This window comes from Phaenicophaeus curvirostris, chromosome 1, assembly GCF_032191515.1.
Source record: "Phaenicophaeus curvirostris isolate KB17595 chromosome 1, BPBGC_Pcur_1.0, whole genome shotgun sequence".
NCBI lineage: Eukaryota > Metazoa > Chordata > Aves > Cuculiformes > Cuculidae > Phaenicophaeus > Phaenicophaeus curvirostris.
The window spans coordinates 62,090,443-62,113,880 of record NC_091392.1 but is presented as its reverse complement, the minus strand read 5'-3'; the positions used below and the strand labels follow the sequence as shown (position 1 = coordinate 62,113,880).

General features: G+C 41.4%; 1 protein-coding gene across 4 annotated transcripts; it reads right to left on the bottom strand.

The window, feature by feature from the left end:
* Window positions 1-1,708: 1,708 nt before the first annotated feature.
* Window positions 1,709-14,187, bottom strand: TCP11L2 (t-complex 11 like 2). Of its 4 annotated transcripts, none has more exons than XM_069859740.1 (11): window positions 13,785-14,187; window positions 13,243-13,359; window positions 11,630-11,799; window positions 10,231-10,366; window positions 8,844-8,964; window positions 7,897-8,117; window positions 6,813-6,949; window positions 5,591-5,778; window positions 4,129-4,310; window positions 3,210-3,382; window positions 1,709-2,644 (listed from the first exon to the last, which is right to left on the bottom strand). In XM_069859740.1, the coding sequence occupies exons 3-11, from the start codon at window positions 11,763-11,765 to the stop codon at window positions 2,400-2,402; spliced, it is 1,539 nt and encodes a 512-aa protein (XP_069715841.1). In that variant the 5' UTR covers window positions 11,766-11,799; window positions 13,243-13,359; window positions 13,785-14,187; the 3' UTR covers window positions 1,709-2,399. The 4 variants fall into 4 exon arrangements, with proteins under 4 accessions (XP_069715841.1, XP_069715850.1, XP_069715859.1 ...); XM_069859749.1 differs by having other exon boundaries at window positions 10,231-10,363; window positions 13,785-13,901; XM_069859758.1 differs by lacking the exons at window positions 11,630-11,799; window positions 13,243-13,359; window positions 13,785-14,187 and adding an exon at window positions 11,398-11,523 and having other exon boundaries at window positions 10,231-10,363.
* Window positions 14,188-23,438: the final 9,251 nt, after the last annotated feature.

Here is a 23,438-nt window from a genome sequence, read left to right as displayed (position 1 = left end):
AACAAAATTTAATGCATACAAAACCTCAAATCTTTGTATTTCAACAAAGAAAGCTGCTATAGAATGACATCTTGTTTCACAAGGACAACTTCAGCGTAGAGGCAAGTGTGTTTCAGCCAGAGTAGCTTCAACAGCATGCAACATGAGACATTAAATAGAGGCAATGTCCACGTTTAAAGTATTAAATAAAAAATGAGATACATTAAACAATCACTTGAAACATAGGCCATGCTATAAAATGCCCTTTGCAAGTCACCTTAATCACCAAAAAAACCCCAAATCCTCATTTATATATATATTTCTTGAGTATTTACTGGTAAAAACTAGTATGACAGTTCCCTTGGTACATTATAGATCTATAGGTTGACTAGTATTTATTTTTACAATAGAATGCATATAAAGTATTATGATAAAATGTTCATATAAATGTGTTATAAATCCTCTTCAAATGTTAACAAAATCCTCTTTTGGCTCAAGCTCAAAATGGTTCACATATTTCCAAGGGTAGGGGACTAAACCTTAGTGATTTGCCACATAGTTGCTTTCAAAATGCATTCTTCTCCAGCTGATTGAGTTGCATATAAAAATTCATATTCATCTGAGCAAGCCTGTTTCACCTAGTGGCACAATTACTATATTCCAAGAGTTCCGTTCTCAGGTTTTTCAGGCTTCAGGAAAACAGTTGCCTTTGGATACATGTATCCACTTTATTTTGTGCAATGTTTTTACAAGGAATAGAGCAGAAGAGCATTAGAGAAACTTCTTTTCTAAAAAGGCATTTTTAAGAAAGTTTTTCTTATCATGTACACGTGGCCAAAGTCCTTGGACACTGAGGAACAACTGACTAGAAGCAGTTTCCCTTACTAAAAGAAGAGCAGACAATTCTGAAAAAATGGGCTACAAAACCACAGTGCTAATAATGCCCAGTTTCTTAGACCTTTATCCTAGACATTGTAATGTACATACACAATTTGTGTGACACATTCAGCTTTTACAGGCGATTTTCTGTCTCTTCATAAAAAATAGATTGTAATATAAAATATTAAGAACAAGCTATATAACCTGTACCACATGGAGTTTTTATATATCTAACGACATTTTAAAAGGACTATTATATGGCAATATATTAAGAGATAATTTTCAAGTAAGTTATGATTCAATTTCATAGACAGGAACCTGTCTATAATATGTATTCCAGCAGTATCTATTCCCAGTAATCTGAAATATGCAAAATAAAGCCTGTGTAAACTTACAGTTTACTTCCATATTTCTCAGTTTCAAGTCTATTCATTTTCTTATGCAAGAATCTCGTTGCCTTAAATGGGAATTAAGTATTAGGGCCTCTTCAAAAGGATTTTGAAGAAATCTTCATTACTTCTCACCAACTCAGTGAAAGTGAATCTAATCACATTTTCAAGAATGACTAATCATTTGGCTTCTGGCTTTCAGACCCAAGTATAAGTTTCAAAGAGTTTATGCCTTCATCCAACAGAATATTCAAGGGTAAGATGCTCTGTATTCTGCAAGGTCACTCTCAAGTGTATTGGGAATAAAGATTGGAAACATCCAACTTAAAAATACTTAATACCCATTAAGATCAAAGATCAGTACACGCACATTAGATTTAAGATCTGTAAGACCTCCATTGGACAAACAAAATGCTTATAAAACTTAAATACAGCTATTTACTCCACTCCCTCCCCCCCCCCCCATATTCCTTCAGCATTTATTACTAATCTCAATTACAGTTGAGAAGTTCTAAATTATTCCCAATTTAAGTGGTGAACACTTCTGTAACTGCTGTACTCTGAACAGCTTATAATACTGGCATTCTTTAATGTAACAGAGGCTATGTTCTGGTACCAATAACTGCAGGAGTACCAGGACTTGGCCTACTATTAACATGGTTTTGGTTAAAGAAGCAGTTACACCATACTTTTTTTACTTCAAAGTCTTCCCAGAAACATAAGTTCTATCAGATATCGCTCTACAAAAATACAATGTAAGCATAGTACATTTTACCTACAATTGTTTTGTCCTTCTATTATTGCATTGCTATATGTAAATATATTTAATTTGAAAAATAACATTGTTTTAATGGTGCCAAAACAGTAAGTACTTTCCCAGCTCTTTCCCACTGCAAATCACAATAAGTGCTTGCCTTGAAAAATCAGTATTTCACTGGCTATTACAAGTGACGCAACCCATTATGCAAATTTAGTCTATTAAAATATATATGTCATTGAAATTAATTTTTTTCCAGTCAATTTCAGAAACTACCTGCATGCATTTTACGAGATCTCTCATAACAGTCACTGGAGTGGGCTGTTCCTTGTGGGGAAGTCAGAGCACTGTCTTGGAAGGTAAAAAGGCGGCATACAGCAACAAGTCACATTCTTCTAATTGGCAACTGTTTCCGTCTCTGCTTTTCCCATTGGTGTCTCAGGAAAAAGTAGTTTTCTAAATATGTTTGCATAGAATGGTCCATACACTTTTTTATTAAAGTTTACAATGCTTGCATACTGAGATCCAACAAACTCCATCTCTGTCTGAACCACAGAAAGGCCTCCTGGCATAGCAGGCATACGCATCTGAAAACTCGGAAGAGCAAGCAAGCTTCTCATGAAAAACTGGATTCGTTTGTCTGGAATGGAATATAAAGTACGCTCAGAACAAATGTAAACCCCAAGATGAAGCCAGACGCGCTTTATAAGCACCCTGCACATCAGCATAGTAAAAAGTCAATGATGTAGGTAAACAATTCTTTCCCAAGCCCATGCTGCAGTGGGAAACAACATAGAAAGCTTCTTAAAGTTGGCTCCTGCAAGGTGGGCACAGCAAAAACCTGCTGCAACAAGTTACATTGCCCAATATAAAGCAGACTCAAAGAAAAGAAACACTAGGTTCAAAACCAGAACTGACAGAAGTGAAACAGCAGCACTTATTTTTCTAAGTTTTTCTCCAAAACACCAGCACATCTTAGCCTGTTTGCACATACACTCTTAAAATTATTTCGAACTGCAATTAACTATGCTCTGCAGCACACCAAAACACTATCTATAGGTAAACCATGTTTTCTTACTCTTAGTTGTCCCAGTGTTTTAATGCAGCAAGAAATGGGATTTATAAAAGTACTTAAGACACTTGACTTAGCTTGCTGAGAGTAAGTTTATATTCAGACACATACAATGATGCATTATTTTACTAACCTATCAAGGAGCTGATGGGATTATTCTCCTCAACAATATGAGCAATTTGACCCGTTAAATTACTCTGCATTTCTGCATTAAGAGTGGGAAGATCTCTTTCAGTTAGAGACCTGTTCACTTTGTTGCAAATCTGGACACCAATAGCATTCAGAGCCTCCTTCAAATCAAAACTCCTGGAAGAAAGAAACAGAACAGCATTGACTTTCACAGTTTCTGTAGTATAGGTTGTAAGGCGACCTCACTTGTCTCCTTTCCCTTTAATTTTCAACCTGCTCTCTGCCACTAGAAAATTAATAGTTATCTTTTCCTTTGCAGATTTAAGCACGTCTACAGATATAGGATAAACCTCCACGTGGAAGATAAAATAAGGACCTAATTGTGATTCAAGGGGGGTGTGGGTGGGGAATTATTTCAAATGTGCAGCAGTGACACCAGTTCATTTTGCCCTTATGCTTAGGTGTTTTCTTGGGATACGTGCACAGCATTTCATGAACAAAAGCATCGTGGAAAACTTATGACACACACTTTCAGATCAGACTTGTTTGTAGCACTTGTTCGTAGCAGAAATAGGGAATCAAATAGCTTCGCCTACCCACAACAACTCTGAAGCAACTGGCAAGAGACTTTGGTGAACATATTGCCATAGTCTCTCCAGTATTCGGGATGTATGAATGAACTTCTGTACTAGGCTCTGAATTCTGTAGACTAACAAAGATTAAGATTTTATTAAAATATAACTTTGAAAACATGTGACTAACATACAGGGAATTTATACTGTAAAGGGAATATAGATATTGATTACTAAAATTTGGTATCTTCCTATTATTAGCAAGTGCTGGCATTTGAATTGTTTCCAACAGTTTTCAGATCCACCTGGTACTTCCTGTTTAAAAAAAAATTGATAAAGACAAGGCCTTACTTCTTATTCATATCTTCAAGAAGAGGAACACAGATCCTTTTCAGTTCATCAGCAAAACCAGGCACATCTACAATTGCTGGACCCACCATATTGTTTGTTATAAGACAAACACAAGCTATAATTTTTAATTGATTGAGCTTTTCTTTCAACTCCTGAAGACGACCTTCATCTGTTATTAGAGTCTAGAATTGAAACAATAATACTAATTTAGGAATACAGGGGGAGAGAGGCAGGGAAAAGGACACAAAGGATGTAGTCATGAATCATTTGTATTTTTAATCACAGATATGCAAAGTCAGAAGAGACAGCAGCTGAAATACCCTGAATATGTAGTATTGCACAATGTGACTGTTTTCAGTGCAGAGAAAACTGAAAACCTTGCATGTTATTCCTTATCACTGCTGACAGGATCTGTGACAAGCAATCCAGCCCATCATGTGGAATGCTCAGGACATCCAGAGGACACTGTAGTGACAAAGGCTACGGACAGGATAGTCTTCTGGATTCAGCTCTCCTTTGTAAAATGCCACAATCCGTAACTGACAGACAGTGGTGCACAACTGCGCAGGACAAGCATCAGTTCAACCACAAGAGCAGGTTCTCCAAGTGATACAAACTGCTACAGGCAAAAAGCCAGTAGATCATGCCAAGACTGGAAGTAATTCCCACAGCAAAATGTAGCTGGAGTAACATTTTGGGTTAGAAAGAGTTCATTCTAACCAAATGAGAAGCACAGGAGCATTAACACGCAACTCTTTGGCAGTAGCTTTATAGTATGATAAACTAGATCCACCAGAGGATACCTGTATGTAGCTCTTGCTAAGAACTGTTGGAAGGAAGGTAAGAATAAGGCAGTTTCCCTTCCATCCACTGACTGAGAGCACTAAGAGCATCCCCACGTATTAGCAAACTCTCTGCCAGGCCCCTCTGAGTACAGCTAAGGTGCTCACTCCAGCTGCTAATTTTAGCCCTGACTGATAGCCAAGTCACTGAAATCAGTCACCAGGAGCCTGAGGGAAAAACTGAACACTGATTCAGTTCAGAAAGGGTAAATACCTGCTTCTAGGGGCCTTCAAGTTTTTACCAATTCTGTTCTAAACCAACAGTGATCCCACCAATTACTGCTGCTGTTCTGAAAGCAGGATGCTGTAGTCAGTTCTCTCAAAGATACAGAACTCTAAGTGCTGTCAGTACAAGGCCCGATTTTTGACCATGGCAAATACTGCATGCTCTTAGGGTGGATTTGGTGAGCTATGATTGGACAGAGGGAAAACCCCCTTTACATTGTTCTTTTCTACCCGCTGACTTGCCCATCTCTTTTCAGAAACTATACCCGCATGTACTCTCCAAATTTCAAATTTACCCTTCAGAAATTTAAAAAGTGCAAGAAAATAGGATTATTACACTACGCCAATGTTTTTGTATAGCTAGAAATCTGAAGACACCAAGATGTACTTCTTACCTCTGGAATCGTTTTGCGATAATCCCACTGTAACAGTTTCAAGTAGCCGTTGTTTAGCACCAGTATAGGACTAATAGTTGGTTTAGAACTACTATCAGCACCAGGGGATGATGAAGATTCATCAGGAATAGATGACAATTCATCTTCTATAGATTCCTTTATCCATTCTGTTGTCAGATCCAGGGCACCTAAGCATTGCAAATCAGCACAGATTTACTGTAAGCTTTTATCAAAATAAGCAGTAGCTTGAGGAAAGGAGTTGTACGCAAACAAGAGTACTGAGCTTCTGAAGACTAAATAAACATAATAGACAGCCAAGACTTCACACACAAACTCTCTCCCTCCCTTTTTTCCACTGACCATCTTCCAATGGTCACTTTAAAATTCTAGTTAATCAGTCTAACAAATTGTTAAGACTTTGGCCAAGATTTGGGGTAAAATATAATAATAATAATAAAAAAAAAGCCTCAAACTCCAAGCTCCCAAAGCATTTTTTTCCCCTTTTTCAGGAAGGCCACATAATAGTTGGGGCACAGGACTGGAAAGTAGAGGTGAAAGGAGATAAACTGTATTAATAGCAAATGAATTGCTGGTAAAGAGTTCTTTCTCAGGCTGCCTACACAAACACTGCAGGCCGCATCAGTGGCTCAGTGTTCCCATTTTAGAAGCCCCTGCTCTGGATGTTAGCAAATTTCCTTTTTTTTCTTGGAAAATGTATTTTCCTGAATGCTGTTTAGCTATAGTACACAAAACCTGTAATAGTGGATAAAGTTAACTTTGTGTCATCTTTCCCTCAAAGCTGGCCTTTTGTTTATCAAAAAAATGATCCTGTCCCTTCCCACTTTCAGGCACCCTAACTGGTTTTACATGTTTACTTCAGACTGAAAACATTTGCTATGCACAAAAGAGATGAAGTCTCACCTTTCAGTATGCTCAACTTCCACCTCTAGACAGTAAGAGCCAATATTTGTTTGGTTTTCAGATACCAACCAATTTAGCCAATAGACATTTGTCTGAAAGCACCTCAGATTATAAAGATATTTTATAGCAAGTTAAGTGATTGCCCATTGGTAGCTTGTTTGTCAAAGAATTTTTACATTAGATCCAGACAAGAAACTGAAGATTTCCTCCAAATTAACTGCAACTGATAGATTTCATAGCATGTCCTTAAATAGTCCTCTTTTTAAAGAAAGGTTTAAATTAAATATAGCATGATACCTACTTGGTGTTTCTTCAAGAATTTCCTGGAATTTTGCTCTTTCGTAGTCCACCAAATTATGCTGGAGGTATGGCCTAAGGCTTTGAATCATGTAATTAGCCATATCCATTTTCATCAGGTCCAAAACACGGAATATTTGTCTGAAAGTAGGAGTTTAAAATTTGATAATTTCAATAGCCTGTTGATTTTAACCAGCACACGAGAAGTACACTTACATTAGCACTTTAATTTCAATTCTGGGAAAACTCCTTCCTTGGTATTTCAGTGTAAGAGATGCTACCTATCTTCCAGGATACCTGAAGGAGTACTGTGCATAGGGCTTGGTGGAAGTTAGAGAATAGGACAAATATGCAGCACCACTAAATGCTACAGGCCTGTGACAGAAAGAAGGGGTCTTCCAGAACTACATCAATTGGTACATGTCAGCCCACATGAACAGATTTTAACTTTTTAGATGCTGATTGCATCATGACAAACAATCCTTCTGTCCCACTTGCTTTGGTCCCTGTATATGCTCCAAGCTGCAATAAAACTGCAGAGCGACTACCAGTTACTCTTAATATTTCAGTGTACCTAAGGAGCAACAATCTGGTTTCTGCCCTTTTATGCAAGTGTTTTACTCAAGTTCAAGTGATAAGATCTTTACTAGAGAGATTTTAAATCCAAAGTCTGGTCTCCTAGAAGAAGCATGCAATAAACAGTTCAAGAAGGGACAATACAAATGCGCTGCTTAAGTTTTGTAAAGATGAACAGGACTGAAGAAGCCATCTCCAAAACACAGACTATTGCAATGCTGCTTTTTATTTGTTGTACAGTGGCTTAGCTGGTAGCATTTGATTTAGACTTTCGACACATTTCATTAAAAATTAGATAGACATAATATATTGGTCACGGTGTGTCATGGCTCCTCCCCTTTAATGCTTTCATATAAAAATAAGTTCTCCTACAGTGTGAAAACAGCTGTTATGTGATCTGACACAATTTAAGATTTCTTTTCAAGAGTCTACCCTCCTTTCCCACTACCCAGTATCATTTCAGAGAAGAGGGTTTTCCTCCAAAAAAAAAAAAAAACAATCCAAATACCAACCTCAGTAATTCTACAATATTGTCAGTTGCTTTTAACTGTTTTATGTCGTCATCTCTTATTGGAGCACATAGCTTTCCCATAGTGTTGATGATATAATTAGCTAGCCCGTGAATATCAACAGCATTATGTTCTGCCTGCTGTCTTATAAGATCTGTATCTAGAACTTCACAAATTTGGTTTTGCATCCTGTTTGCTCCAGGTGTCAGGAAGGAAAGAAGAATCTAAAGTAGGGGGAAAAAAAAGGAAAAGCTTATTAATAAAAACCAAACCACATAGTAAACACGCTAAAGAAAGAGCTTAGTATTAATGTCAAGTGTATTTAGCTGACCAGCTATAACAAGATATGTTAAGACTGAACATTATCTGATGTAGCAGGAAAAAAAAACTGTTAAAAGGATCAGAGTACACTTCTGCAAAAATGCTCAAAGCTGATATACCAGAAAGCAAGTCAACAATGAGATTTCTTCAAAAACTGCGAGGCTGCCCTGTAAAACAAACATTTACCAACTGAAAATTTTTAAAGACTTAGTATTGTGCCAGGATTGAAGGCCTGTATTCTCCTTTGTGCAATGTTCATGAACAATAAAGCCTATTTGGGCAGGTGCAGTCATGTTTATACTCCTGTTCACACCCTAAGCTCACAGTATGTTGATGGAAAGAGGCTACTAGAGATGTGAAGCTTTGAGAAAAGCATTGAATCGCAAATAAATATACTGCAATGAAAGCTGAGAGGACATGCCACAGTGCATGTGCGGTCACATTCATGGTTAACATGAACATGCTATAAGCAGACACCTATTGCAGTTCTGAAAAATCATGATTTCATCTCAAAAGAATAAACCTGAAGGTAGTCTTGACTGAATTAGCAGACCCTTCAGTGAACTAAGATACTCTCAGACCTAAGCTGTCAAAACAATAGTGAGGGGGCAGAGAAGGATGAACATTACCTCCTTAATTTCCTCAAATAGCTTGATAGCATGTTCATATTCTGGAGGATCTTCATTCAGTTCTGATTCCAAAAGATCCCAAAAGGCTTTGTGTACAATTTGTTTCACTCTGCCTGCAAGGCTGTGGAATGAGTCAATTAGATAAAGAAAAGACTCCCAACTAGCTTTGCTAAAACTGTTTTAGACTTGCTGGGAAACAGAGAACAACTCACCAGTTATTGTGCCCTGCAATCCCATCTTTATTGGGCTGTGGAACATCAGCTCTCAAAACATGGTCTAAACTGACAAGTCTTTCCTAAAACAACTGTATTTTATAGGTGATGCTGCCACTTCAGATGTAGGTAAAGAAATATGACCATTCCTTTTCCCTTACCCAATTTGTGTTCTTTGTCCTAATCTGGTATTTTATGTACTGAGCTCCGTCAAAAACTATTCTATGCCATACAACTAATTATCAGTAATCATCCCTTGCCCTGCTGGCCATGCTTCTTTTGATCTAGTTGGCCTTCTGGACTGCGAGCACACATTGCCAGCTCACGTCGAGCTTCTCACCAACCAGCACCTCTAAATCCTTCTCTGCAGAGCCACTCTCAATCACATCATCCCCCATCCTGTACAGAAATCAAGGATTGCCCTGATCCAGGTGTAGGACCTTGCACTTGGCCTTGTTGAACCTCATGAGGTTCACACAGGCCCACTTCTCCAGTCTGTCCATGTCTCTTTGGATGACATCCTCTCCTTCCACTGTGGCAACTGCACCACTCAGCTTGGCATCATCTGCAAACTTCCCGAGGGCACACTCAATCTCGCTGTCAGTATCACGGATGAAGATATTTAACACACTGCTCCAGTACAAACCCCTGAGAGACACCACTCATCACGGATCTCCATCTGGACATCAAGCCATTGACCACTACTCTCTGAATACAACCATCCAACTAGTTTCTTATCCAACGAGCAGTCCACCCATCAAATCCATATCTCTCCAACTTAGAGAGAAGGGTGTTGTGGAGGACCATATCAAAGGCTTTACCGAAGTCCAGATAGATCACATCCACTGGTTTTCCCATGGATTATGCGGTTACCCCATCACAGAAAGCCACTACAGAACTTGCCCCTGGTGAAGCCATGCCAGCTGCCAATAATCACCTCCATTTCCTCCATGTGCTTTAGCATGTCTTTGCTTTTCATCATAGCTATTTATTTGCTTTTTATCTTTGCTATTTGCCATAACTTTGATAGTGAATCCTGACGGAGCAGGGTAAAAATCTATAGCCTTCCAAGATGTTTGGGCTTGGTTTTGGTTGTCTGTTTTAATTTGCTGCTCTGTTCATTTTACCTCTCTTCCTAACTCCAGTGCTGCTTTCTGCAAAATCCAGGCTCTTACCTGCTCTGTGGGAGGTCCTCCTTTTTTAAGCAAAAATTTGCATTTACAGCGATTTCATGAGCTAGAGTCAAGTCTGACAGATTTTTTGTAGCTGCCATCAGTTCATCAAACGTAATAGCCTTGGGAGGGCTTGCTGCTGGAACAAATAAGATCAATTCAAGCTAAATATCTGCAATTTATGAATGCAACTGAATATATTGACATTTAGAAATTTTGCTGCTTGCTAATTGGACTCTAGTACTCTAGAAGAAACAACCTAGAATTGCCATGTCTTTATATCTTCTTAAAACACTAACCCAGGAAACTCCCAGCTTATCAGGGGTGTGTATGCTTGTGTGAAACCACACAAGCTTCATAACATTTTGAAGAGCAATTTCATATTTCTGCATCTCAACCAAGATATCTTTTTCCTTTAAAACAGGATCTTGCACTTCACAGATTTCCTATTTACTGTTCTGTAATCCATCAAAACAAAAGCATGGGGAATAACTGATGACAGATGTCCATTATAATTCTGAGCACATAATGGCTATGTTGTAGTTCCATTGCCTGTACAGAAGGTTCTGAAGTTACTGACTTGAGAATCCCCCACTTATGTTCCATAGCAGATGCATCTTAAGTTAAGCTTCCTTTTTGCAACTAAGTACTAATGACAGAACAGAAACTCTACATTGGAGAGCAAGACTAAATTTCCTGAGTTTCTAGCCCCCCAAGTTCTCTCATTTAATTTAGTATTTGAAATTAAGCCTTTGAAGACTGGCAAAGAAAGATAAAGATCCAGCTGCCGATGGCATCTCCGCTATCAAGCTTGTTTTAAGACTTCACTTACATAAGCGCTAAAAAGTATGCACTATCTGAGGATGCTTACAGATATGAACATGAAGCATATCTTAACCAAGATTTTATTTACCCTTACTCAAAACATTTCCCTTGTGCAAACGTGTGTTTTCTGTTTGATCCTAATATTTATGAAAGAAAATGTGAATTCAAGATAATTTTAAATAACTTGATGCAATAGTATAAGTTACAGATTTCATTTTTCCATGTACGGAGCAAACAGAAGAAACCCACCCTTTACACAAAGCCACATCTGTTTGAGTGGGAGACTGCTACCAATGTCAGGATTAGCTCAAGACTAGGACATCCACAGTGGCACACTTTTCTTACACTTTCTGAAGGGAAGAAATGCACAGGGAGACCCCCACGGACACAGCTGCTGGTGATGTTCCACACACAAGGAGAGGCGCTGCTTCACAGCAGAGAGAAAGTCATGCCTTTCTCTAAATACTCTTAAACAGAGATTCAGAATCCCAGGTTCTACCCATGACAGCAAAGAGAAATGAGATAGGTTAGCCATATCTATCTATGCACAATGCAGATAAGGCTGAAATAGGCTTACATGCTGGAGAACTGGGTTTGCTTGAAGAATCGCTGTTAAAGCTCTGTCTTGAATACTCAGAGTCACTAGAAGATGCTGTGCTTTCAGAGAGGCGTGAAGAATCTGAATCGTTGTTCTGGTCATCATTGAGAGGCATTCTGATCTGCTTTAGTTGCTACAGTAAACAAAACCTGGAAAGACAAATACATTTCCCATAAAACTAGCACTTACCTTTTACCTTTGTATCTCAAAAGTCAGATACTTATCATTATATCGTGAATGAAGAACATGTAGTTGCTTTTCTTAAAAAGGTGTTATAGAAAGTATCTGGCCTGACATGCAGTTATTAAATAACTACACCTGTTCTGCAAGCAGATGTACCTTCTATTGTTTCATACATTAGTGGTTATGTTGGAAACAGTCTGTAAATTGGTTATACTTATAAAACACTGCCCACAGTAATCCCCAAAGTTGCTTGTTGTCAGAATTTTGGCAGTTGCCCTTAAAGGCATCCCACAATACTAACACCCCTCACGCAACTTCACCAACAAGTGATGTTTAGCAATTTATTTCCTTCCACAAATGGACCACATTGAGTGCAACAACTCTGAAGCAAACACAGAAGTTGGTGGGGGAGAATAGACAAATAATTCAGAGTTATTCCATTTCTGACAGGGTAGCTAGAAGCCTGGCCTGCTGCTTTAGGTGAATCTTTGCTCAGAATCAGGTCAACAATGGCACAGACTGTGTCTGACTCCCCCCCCAGCAAGAAACAAAAAAACCCTAGCTCCTAGAGGTGAGGGTCAAAGTGGTTTCTGTTTTAAGCCAAATGGTAACTCTAAGCATCTAACATTACATCCAGAATACATGACAAATAACAGTTAGAAATGTCACACTTAGTCTACATGAAGGAACTGCCTTCTAGGCAGATAATCTGCAACTGCAGAGAATTTGGACAGCTGAATAGTGCCACAGAGACAATTACAGTTGTATGGCAGGAAGTTAAAAATATATTCATAATCATAAAAATGAGAAACTGGAAGTCACCTCTAATTACTAATAATGGAATTTGGCCCAGATACCAAAAGTAGCTGCACATCTTTGATTACGGCTATGAAGCACTCTGTAGTATGCTTTATGAAGAGACATAGCCAACATGTTTTGTCACCGAATTTAAGTAATATGACTCCACTTATAATGAAATTGCATCAGTCTCAGCAAGCAAGCAATACCGTACTTTGAAACAGCTGGACTTGGAAAAAGTCACTTTTGGCAGCAAAAGGATGACCTTTGTCTGTACTTATGTGAATCAACATATTGTGGGGTCAAAAGATAGACAAAAGGGAATAAGAATGAAGATTTCTTTAGGCTGGCAACTCATTACAGCTTAAAGCATTTAATTTTTTTGGGTACCAGCTCATCCTGAATAGGTCTTTATAACCTGCTGATGTATTACACCGATGAGTGTTCCCCTGTTAATTGAGATGATTAATACTTGTTAAGTGTATGTTTACTACTCCTCTTCCTCTCCCAAGGGGAAAGACGATACACTTGAGTGTCTTATTCACCTAATGTTTTATGCTGTTTTCTGTGAAAAGAATTAATCATGAAGAACACACCTGACAGTTTATTACCTTAGTGGAGAAGCCAGTAAGAGACTTCTGATCAGGATATAGAGGTCATGTGTTCAAAACATCAGTGGTGTTTCTTAATGTCGTAAATCTTTCATTAGAGCAGCAATTTTATTATTTCTAAAATGCAATTGAAAACAAGCAGATTATTTTAAGCAGTAGTAACTAAAGAAGACTTACCGTTTCAAAGGAACATAGAAAACCAGAAGTATGAGATATTTTTGAGCTGGAATTTATTTGTCTAAGTTACAATGAGAAATGAGTCACTAGTTAATGTGACACAAGAGAACAAAATAATTTCTTTGATTAAGATCTGTGTTACAGACCTCAAAGCTAGCACTGTCTAGAAACTAATAGAGACAAGTAACCTAACGGTAGAATGCACTCCAGGTTCTTGATGTGGAACTGCTCACTTAAACACAGTAACCCTACAGAGCCTGCAAAGCTTGGATTATTCTCCCACTATTTTTTCTGGATCAGCATCAGAATATTGCATTTCTCAGCTTTAATCATGTATACAACTCATTTATATATAAATAACTAACCTCCAACAGGTTAATGCTGCACCTGGTCCATCGAAACAACTGATTAATGTTGTTAGCGGTGTACTGGCCCAAAAGGTCTCATAAGTCACTTGCCTAGTATAAGCACTTCAAGACGCGTCTACTGCTTCAGTCTAGGTGTTAAGAACATGGAAGAAGTTAAATGACCATTAAAAAACGCAAAATTCTCACACAATTTATGCATCATCATTTCAAGAACTACGTCTTAACTGTCACTATGACAATTCTGATAAACACTCAAATTTGTAAATAGTCAAGTATTCAGATTTACAACTTGCTCTAGACAGGATGTACTAACCCAGTCATGCTGGCCAGTCGGCATTGCCATATTCTACCCCAATCTTGATTGCCAAGAGGATCAAATCATTAAGGTAGAAATTAAAATTCTATATAGATTAAGCCTCTGTATACTAGTCCCAGCAAAGGATATTTCAGCAACAAATCACTGTATTTCAAAGAGACCATACCTGTTTCTACAACACACATATGGATAGCAGAGTTGCCAGTAGAACGCATCAGAAGACTTAATTTAAATTAAGAAGTTTCAACAATGTAACAGGAGATGACACGCTGAAAAAAAACCAGTGCAATCTTTGCCATGGTAAATATATTACCCAATAGGATGTCTCAAATGGACTCGTAAGGAAGAATGGGTGTATTCTGCAGATTCAGGACATTTTTGCTAGTTTTGAGAAATAAACAAGGCAATAAGCACGTCAAAGTAAACACACATGAACACACAAGCAGAATTCTGATATGCCATCTGTGGTTTTTGCATATGCTGCCTGACAGCTAAAAAGCTTAGAGAAAAGTACATTTGTTGAGCATACCAAAGGGAAGTACATACAAAAAAAATTAAAGAAACCCCTTTTCTAATTAGTCACAACATAGACAAATTAGTTACTTAGTCTTTTCTTTACAGCTACTTTTCCTTATGCTTTTGGAGACAGCACAGACCTTCTCATAATTTTTTAAGGGCCAAGTTCACACAGAATTTTAAGTTTAGGTTAACAGTGTTCCCAAATAAAAATATTTCAGAAAGCCCCTTAGCCTTGCAAGATCTCTTTGTAAGTCACCATCTTGAGTAGACAATGACATCTTATTTTCAAGTTGTTCATTAAGTATTACATATTAGGCTGTTGTTTAATACACAGCTTAATATCCCATCTAGTCTATTAAAGGGTCAGCGTGTGGTTACAACCTGCTTTACTCTTCATGAATTAAAAACAAGTTATGCTTACTTTAATATTACACTGGATACCTTCACACTGAGCTTCACTGCACTGTTTGCTTTCTATCAGCACTATGCTGCAGGGTTGGGGTTTTTTTACGTATAAACTCTAAGCGGGACATCAAGCTGAAAGTGTCTTCTAAACGTACAGACCCCAAGTTTCCAATCAAATTAACATGGGAGAACTAAATTATCATGGTTTCTGGTGCTATTTAGACAGTTTTAATAAAAAAACCTGCTCTTTTAAATAAAAATGCAATGAACGCAACACTAGAGATACCTTCATCTTGCTCTTCCACGGTCAGCACATCACCCAACTCAATCATTGACTTAAGACTGATCAAGATTGCAAGATCAGATTATAGAACACAAATGCTCTTTTTATTCCTGGCAGCTTCCTATTTTACAAAGCACCTGGGGAGGGAGTTTGGAAGGTGTTTTTTCTTCAGATACCATCTTCAGAAAACTTTTTCCACAGCCCGGCTTTGTTCAAATAAAAAGTGTGTGTGGATGGAGGGACTTAAGTGCCCTGTCTAGTTTTACCACGTCTTAACTTTGTTTATTCTACTGTGCTTACGTCCTTGCTATCTCCAAGCTGGAACTGACCGAATCTCACTCGGGCTCGAGATCTGCTTTCACTGACTCCACCTCTATCAGGGCACAGGAGCAGAAAAGAGCTTTTGTTAAGATGTAAGGAATTGGCCCATGCCTTGTTTTTTGTTTTATTTTACAGCTTACAGGCGACATTTCTCTCCTTTAGCTTTCTAGCTCTGCAGCTCTTCCCTTCATAGACAGGCTTATCTTCCTGAAGGCTTAAAGCTGCCTAAGAGCGGGATGGGAGCCCCCCCATCCCACACACCTCTGCAAAGCAGCGGAACAAGGGGGACAAGCCCCCCTCCTCCTCCTCCGCGGAGGCCCCTCCTGCCTCTCCCCCACGGGCTCCTCCTCTTCCTCCATCTGTTTCGCTCCCCGCCTCCTCCCCCGGCCCCAGCGTTTTAAACAGCGGCAGAAGCTTGGCACTCGCCGACCAAAACAAACAGCGTTTCCAAGGACAAGCCCGGGACGGGGAGGGGGGAAAGGAAGGAGGACGAGCAAAGGGGGAGCCCGGCCCTTCGCTTCCAAGCGCCCCGGGGAGGAAGATAGGGGTGCCTGGGGGGAGCCCCGCGCCCCCCACCCCCGGGAAGGGCTGTCGCGTCACGCAGGACAAGGGGCAGCGCAGCCCCGCAGCGAGGGCAGCCAAACCCGCCTGGAGCCCCCGCCTCGCCCCGACAGCTCCTGCCGTGCCGTGCGGCTGGGCGGCAGCGCTGCCCCGGGTAGCCGAGCCCGGCCCGGCCGCAGCGCCCGCCCGCCCCCCCAGCTCACTCACCGGTCCCGGCGGCGGCTGCTCTCGCCCTCCCGCACGGCGCTCGCCGGGGCTTTAAACCCCCCCGAGTTAAAGTACCCAGCCCGGACTATTCGTGTCTTCCTTGGGCGAGCCCATCTCTGCGGAGACAGCGGGGGTGCGCTTCCTTTTCCTGCCAGCCGACGGCGAGACAGCCCGAGGGACTCGGGTCAACCTCCGCTTACCCCCGCGAAGAAGGATCCTCGTCTCCTTGTTCTTTGGCAGGAGCGCCCGCCAAGCGGGGAGATGTACGAGGCGGACAAGGGAAATCTTTTCGGCGTCCCCCCCCCCCCGCGCTGAATGGGAGCTGCCCGCAGGGGAGGGGGGGCGCTGGGTGGTGTTTACGGAAGAGCCGCGTCCGCCCAGGCCGACCCCGCCCCTTTCCCCAATGAGTGGGCGGGGTCTCTATGTTAGCCCCGCCCACTTCCTCCCCTCACGAACAGGGGGCGGGCGTGGTCTCCGCGTTAGCCCCGCCCCGGGCCGCGCATTCGGGGGCGGCACTTTGTGGTTTGTTTGCGCGTCCCCGTTTGCAGCTGACACCGAGCTGAGTGGTGCAGTTGCCACACAGGAAGGACGGGGTGTCATCCAGAGAGACTTGGGCAGGCTGGAGATGTGATGGGTGGTTACGAACCAGAGGACATTTGATGAGCACCCCAAGCACTGAGCAGCTTATGCTAAATGAAATAAAGGCACCTTAGCATAAGGCCTCACAGCTTTTGCACCAGAATTAAAGCTAACTTTGCAGAAGAAGCAGCTGCTGTAACTGACACACTGTCTTCAAGGTTTCTCTTTTCAACAACAGAGAGTTGTTCTACCTTATACTCCTCTCATTTCTCACAGGAAGCTTTCCTCAGAAGTCCTTGACTTGTTACTTTGTAGTCTATCAATTTGTAGACTGAAATGCTCACATAGCTGTTTCTCATGAGAAAATAGAATAATGTATTGTAACTAATGATTACTTGTTGCTAATGAAGAATTGTCAAATCAGCTTGTAAAACAATGGCTTGCTTCAGCAAGTAAGGTATAAAATGTGTTGTGAACTTCGATTAAATGGCTTCACTTGGATCATATTGATCACTGCGTGTTGTCCCATATTTTCTTCCGTCAGAGATGTGGGCCTGTGAGAACCTCACGAGGTTCAACAAGGCCAAGTGCAAGGTCCTACACCTGGGTCAGGGCAATCCCTGATTTCAGTACAGGATGGGGGATGATGTGGTTGCGAGCTGCCCTGCAGAGAAGGACTCACAGGGGCTGGTTGAGGAGAAGCTCGATATGAGCTGGCAGTGTACGCTCACAGCCCAGAAGGCCAAATGTGTCCTGGGCTGCATCAAAAGCAGCGTGGCCAGCAGGACAAGGGAGGGGATTCTGCCCCTCTATTCCTCTCTTGTGAGACCTCGTCTGCAGTATCATGTCCAGTTCTGGAATCCTCAACATAAGAAGGATATGGAACTGTTGGAACAGGTCCAGAGGAGGGCTACAAGGATGATCAGGGGGCTGGAGCACCTCCCATATGAGGACAGGCTGAGAGAGCTGGGCTTGTTCAGGCTGGAGAAGAGAAGGCTCCGAGGAGATCTTATAGTGACCTTCTAGTACCTTGAAGGGGCTCCAGGAAAGCTGGGGGGGACAGTTCATAAAGATTTGTGGTGATAGGAGGAGGGGCGATGGGTATAAACTGAAGAGGGGCAGATTTAGACTTGACACAAGGAAGAATTTCTTCATGATGAGGGTGGTGAGACACTGGCACAGGTTGCCCAGGGAAGCTGTGGCTGCCCCGTCCCTGGAGGTGTTCAAGGCCAGATTGGATGGGGCTTTGGGCAGCCTGGTCTAGTGGGAGGTATTGAGGTTGGAACTAGATGATCTTCAAGGTTCCTTCCAACCTAAACTATTCTGTGATTCTATGATTCACTGCGCTGCTGTAAGGAAGCTCTAACTACCCCCACGGAGCTTCCCTGTCCCGGTTCCTGTAAATCTCTGGATGGTGGGGTCTGAGGAGCCCCCTCGCCATCTTGCCCCACATTCCCCCTCACCCCCCCCCATCTTTGGCACGGGGCTGAGTCACCTGCCCAGGAACGTGGTGTGGTTATGGATGCTTTGCTTCAGGCAGTGTTGATCTCATCCACTGGGCAGCTCCACGGGGCCGCGGGTACTTGTCAGGTTCATCGTGGCTTCCTGTCACAGGAGCTGCGTGGCACCATTGCACATCCCCCGCCAGGAAGCATGGAGAGCAAAACACAGGCTGCCAGTGAGACTGAAAATGCTTGCAAATAAACTCCCTAAGGCTTGTTTTGGAGTTTTAGCAAGCAAGCATCCTTTATCAGACCTGAGCAACCCCAGAAGCAATCTCCATCAGCCATGTGCAGCAAGAGAAGGGCTGGGACAGATTTCCCACTTGTATGCATATGGATAAATTCTCCCAGATATCTCGTGCATATCCTATCACTTTCCAAGGACTAATTTTAATGTTATTATGAACTTCACAACAGTCAAATCTCTTGCCAATTTGGAGCCAGCTCTGCCTGACCTTGCGTTTGAGAAAAGGAAAGACTGCAAACAGAGGTGATCACAGGAAACACATCTGTTCAGCACAGATCCTACTTCACACAAGACATTAGCATCTAGGGGACGTTCAGACTGGACATCAGGAAAAAATTTTTGACTGAAAGCATCGTCAGGCACTGGAACAGACTGCCCAGGGAGGTAGCTGAGTCACCATCCTTGCAAGTATTTAAAAGATGGGTAGACGAGGTACTCAAGGACATGGTTTAGTGGCAGATTGGAAAGGTTAGACTTGATCTCAGAGGTCTTTTCCAACCTAGTGATTCTATGATCTCCAAAGAACAAGCAGTGTCTGGGAAAACAGTGCTTGAAAGATAACATGCTGTCAGAGGGACATTCTGCCTAGCTTTCAAAAAAACCCCAACAATTACTTAGATGAAACTTTAGCTTACATCAAAAATATTCCCCTTTTTGTGGTAGTAACTACTTCTTGTATCCCCACCTCTGAGGATCAAATCTTGCTTGTCATGAAGACACAGAGCTCCCCTTCCTCCAAATAACCTTTAGCACATGGTACAAACCATTTAGGGTAAATGTCATATTCAGAAAAACCAAAGCTTGCTGTAGGCCCCGTTAACCTTTGCTATAAAAGCACGGTCTCAAAGCAGGGATCAGAGGGTGGCTATGCAAGTGCCAGGTGCCCTGCTAGAGCAGGAACTCTTGCTCCCAGAGATGCAGAGCACCTGTCAGCCCTGCAGCTCTGAGCCCAGCCTTCAGAGACATTAAATGGGATTAAATCCAACAGCCTAATCCGATAGCTTCCATGAAGTGTTTTAAATAACCGTGTTTGTATTACTTTGCCCCAGTTTGTGTATGTCACATGGCAATGACAATGTGAGAGAAGCTCAGAAGAGCTTTAGAGAAGACTGTGATGGCATAAAGATGGACTGTTTTCACTTCCAAATACATTATTCATTATAATTTTCCTGAACATGCATTTTGGCTTAAATGCCATCTGAAAGATGAGGAAATCCCAGGTTCTGGCCTTTGCTGTGATGGCTGCCTACAACTTTAATTAACCATCTTTATCACCTAAAACTAAATAAAGAGTACTTGCAACAAACACCAGGGCCATTCCATGTGCTGTCAGTGTGCACCAGCAATTGTGGAAATCTGTGATGCTCAGTGGCCTGCCTTGCACAAGGAGTGAAAGGGAGGCCTCAGGCTCACCAATATTCTTCTCAATATTTATATGAAAGATCAGCTTCAAAGGAAAAAGTATCTCAGGGTTATCATCCCTGCATCAGAGACAGAATTCCAGAAAGGGGTGGCTTTAAATCAACTTTTTTTTTTTTTTTTTCAGCTGCAGCACTGCCCTGCCCTTCTCCCACAGCAGCCCAGCTATTTTGGAGCCTATGCTTGAATACCTAGCTTGCTCCTATCTATCAATCTCCCCAAGATGTACATCTGTATATATAGCCAAGGCACCAAAGACATGCTCCAAGATTCTAATCTAAAGGCCAAGAATAAGTTAAGATGCCCCAGTACTCAGCATTTAACCTCTTTTTTTCATTTCAGTTCCTTCCTGATCCAGAGGCGCTGGAGCTATAGGCCATTATATGGATCTTAAAGTAGATTTGCTCCACAGAAAAATGTCACTCATTTCTCATTGTGTCACCTGCAACGTTGGCCAGAAAAATCATTGTACAGCCTTTAAATTCATTCTGGTCAATGAAGCCCATCAATGTCCTTCTGTCGTATGTAGGACGTGCGAGTCTGTGCTAGTTTTGGCTGGGCACAGTTAATTTTCTTCATAGTAGCTACTATAGGACTGTGGTTTGGATTTGTGCTGGAAACAGTGTTGATAACAAAGGGATGGTTTTGTTATTATTGATCAGTCCTTACACAGAGCCAAACACCTTTATGCTTCCCTCGCTGCCTGCCATTGAGAAGGTTGGGGGTGCAGAGAAAGCTGGAAGGGGGACAGCTGACCCCAACTCACCAAAAGGATATTGCATGTGACATCATGATCAGCAATAAAACTAGAGGCGAGGTTGCAGTGGGATGCAGCTTGGGGACTGGCCTGGCATTAGCTGGTTGGTGGCAAACAATTGGTTTTGTTTGCATCACTTGTCTGTCTTGGGTTTTATTTCTGTTATTTTCATTTTTATTATGATTTTTTTTAATATTTCAATTATTAAACTGTTTTTATCTCAACCCATGAGTTTTCTCACTTTCACCCTTCTGATTCTCTCCCCTCATCCTGCTGGGGACAGTGAGTGAGCAGCTGCATGGTGTTTAGCTGCTGGCTGGGGTTAAACCATGATAAGGTACTAATTTGGAATTTTGACTGCTGTCTCAAGTTGACCTGAATTCTCAGCCTTTGACTACGGAAATACTGTTAATTGAATTTATGCTTGGCTTTTGCTGCAAGTTAGTTTACAACCTCTCCTTACTGTTACCAGTAAAACTGGCAAAGACGATAAAGCCTACAACTAATGCACTACTTTCACCAGCAAACAAGACCACAGCTAATGAGTGGATAAGACATGCAGCTGAATCTACCCCCATGGGTGAGAATCTGCCAGTATGTGGCTAACTGATGGTTAGAGTGGGAGGAGAGGGAAAGGGCAAAGCATGTTGTTGTTTACACCACAGCCCATGACAACCAAGTTAAGAATATAACTTGAAGTCACAAGATATTTCCCCCTAATCCTAATAACTGAGCCAAGCAGACTGGCTTTAGCACTAACAGATGGATGTTAAGTCTCTGGGCTGGCTGAGACTGTCAGCCCCAGATGTCATAATAGGCTCAAGGGTAAGACAAAAAGTCTACAAGTCAGGTGTAAGGATGATTTCTCAGCTTGTTCTTCTGTGAAGTTTCCTGTCTTCCAAGGACAAATAAGTCTTGTGAGAGGCAAACAGGATTGCTACTCCTCCCCTCCAAAGTATTCATCTTCTAATTCATACAAAGGCAAAACAGAATACCGAAACTACTGAAAAAAGTAGTGTATTAGTAAAGCCCTCAGTCGCATCAGTCCATGGCGTCTAGCTACTTTACCACCTCAGCAAATTCCTAATGCAGGCTACCCTCAGCACTAGTGGTCTGTCCTTCTGTACAGAGCAAAAAAAGAATTTGACACACTGTGTTAAATACAAGGAAAAGCTGTCAGTAGAGTGATACTTTTGGTCAGAAATACATTTGTATTGGTTCCTTAGTGAGAAAAAGCTTCAGCTTGTACATCGCTAACATCTCCCTTGTCACTGCTGCACTGGAGAGGGAGAAGTGGCATAACAGTTTCCTATGTTGCCTTGCTACCTCAAACAGATTTACATCCCTTGATGCTTAACACTGATGATCCTCTTGGTTATTGTCTCTGGTAGCACCTATATGGCTCAGTTCTTAGAGCAAACTCTCCAAAACAAACAGCTTCAGAACTAAACTCCTGAGACTTAGGGAATCCTGGCCTTTCTAGGCCCTTCCTAAATAGAAATCTGAGATCCCCCTTATCATAAAGTGTGAGACAGCCAAGGCTGTGGCTAGACGTTCACTGTGGAGAGACTACTATTCTTACCTTTCCAGGGTGCTTTGTTTACCGCTTCAGATTTTTATTCCCTTCCTATTGAGGAGGACAGACTATTCAGAGGGTTCCTCATTCATTTCAGTGCAAGCCTCCCCCTGCACCATATCTGCCCCAGCTGCCCCTGGGATGTATCTAAGAGAACATCCTGACCCTATGCAAGCTCTCTGTTACTTGTTAAGGCCAGGGTCATCAACCAACCAATTTCTGTTGCGGTGTCCATAACCTGTAGTCACTTCAGCATCCTCTTTTACGACCCAGCCCTCACCTACCTGCTCAGCAGGACTGGGACAATCCAGAGTGACCCACAAATAACCCTCAGGGTATATTCAAATCCACTCTTTCCTTTGAACACAGCCAAAAATCATGAAACAGACCTCAATCTGCAGTTTACCACAAGAACTTGGATACGATACAATTCACCCAAAAGTGACAAGAAAAAGGTGGTAAATCAAGGTGTGGTACAATACGGGACAGAAAAAGCAGAGAGAGAAAGAGCTTTTTTTTCATTCACTGATTCTTTGTCTCAAACAGAATTTTCTTTCATCCCACACAGATCTTTCATAGGGGCAAATATTAACAGATACAAACATGAATATAGGTTTTTTGAAAGCTAGCTTTGGATAGAGAGATACACATTAAAACACAGAAGGGTAACATGTCTGAGGGAGAAACCAACTGCCAAGAACTTTTCATTGTATTGTTTATAAAAAGCAAACAACGAATCCTTTTGAAACTACCACCATCCCTAGTAGTGGTCTAGCAGTTGTTTGCTTTTAGCCCAGGTCTAAATCCATTATTGCTTTGCATGATCCTAGCCTTGAACCCCTCTGAGAAAACACAAGATGGAAACAGTAATAGGAGTCTACCATATAAGCCTCTCTGGTCTTAATAATTGTGAAAGAAAGGGGCAAAATAGGATCAGCTTACTTTGTTCATTGATCATC

Coding starts and splice junctions, on each gene's coding strand:
- TCP11L2 (XM_069859740.1), bottom strand. CDS start 11,765: ATGCCTCTCAATGATGACCAGAACAACGATTCAGATTCTTCACGCCTC. Junction 8,118..8,843: donor TATTTGAGGAAATTAAGGAG/GTAATGTTCATC, acceptor CCCCTACTTTAG/ATTCTTCTTTCCTTCCTGAC. Junction 2,645..3,209: donor TCCCATCAGCTCCTTGATAG/GTTAGTAAAATA, acceptor ATTCCATTCCAG/ACAAACGAATCCAGTTTTTC.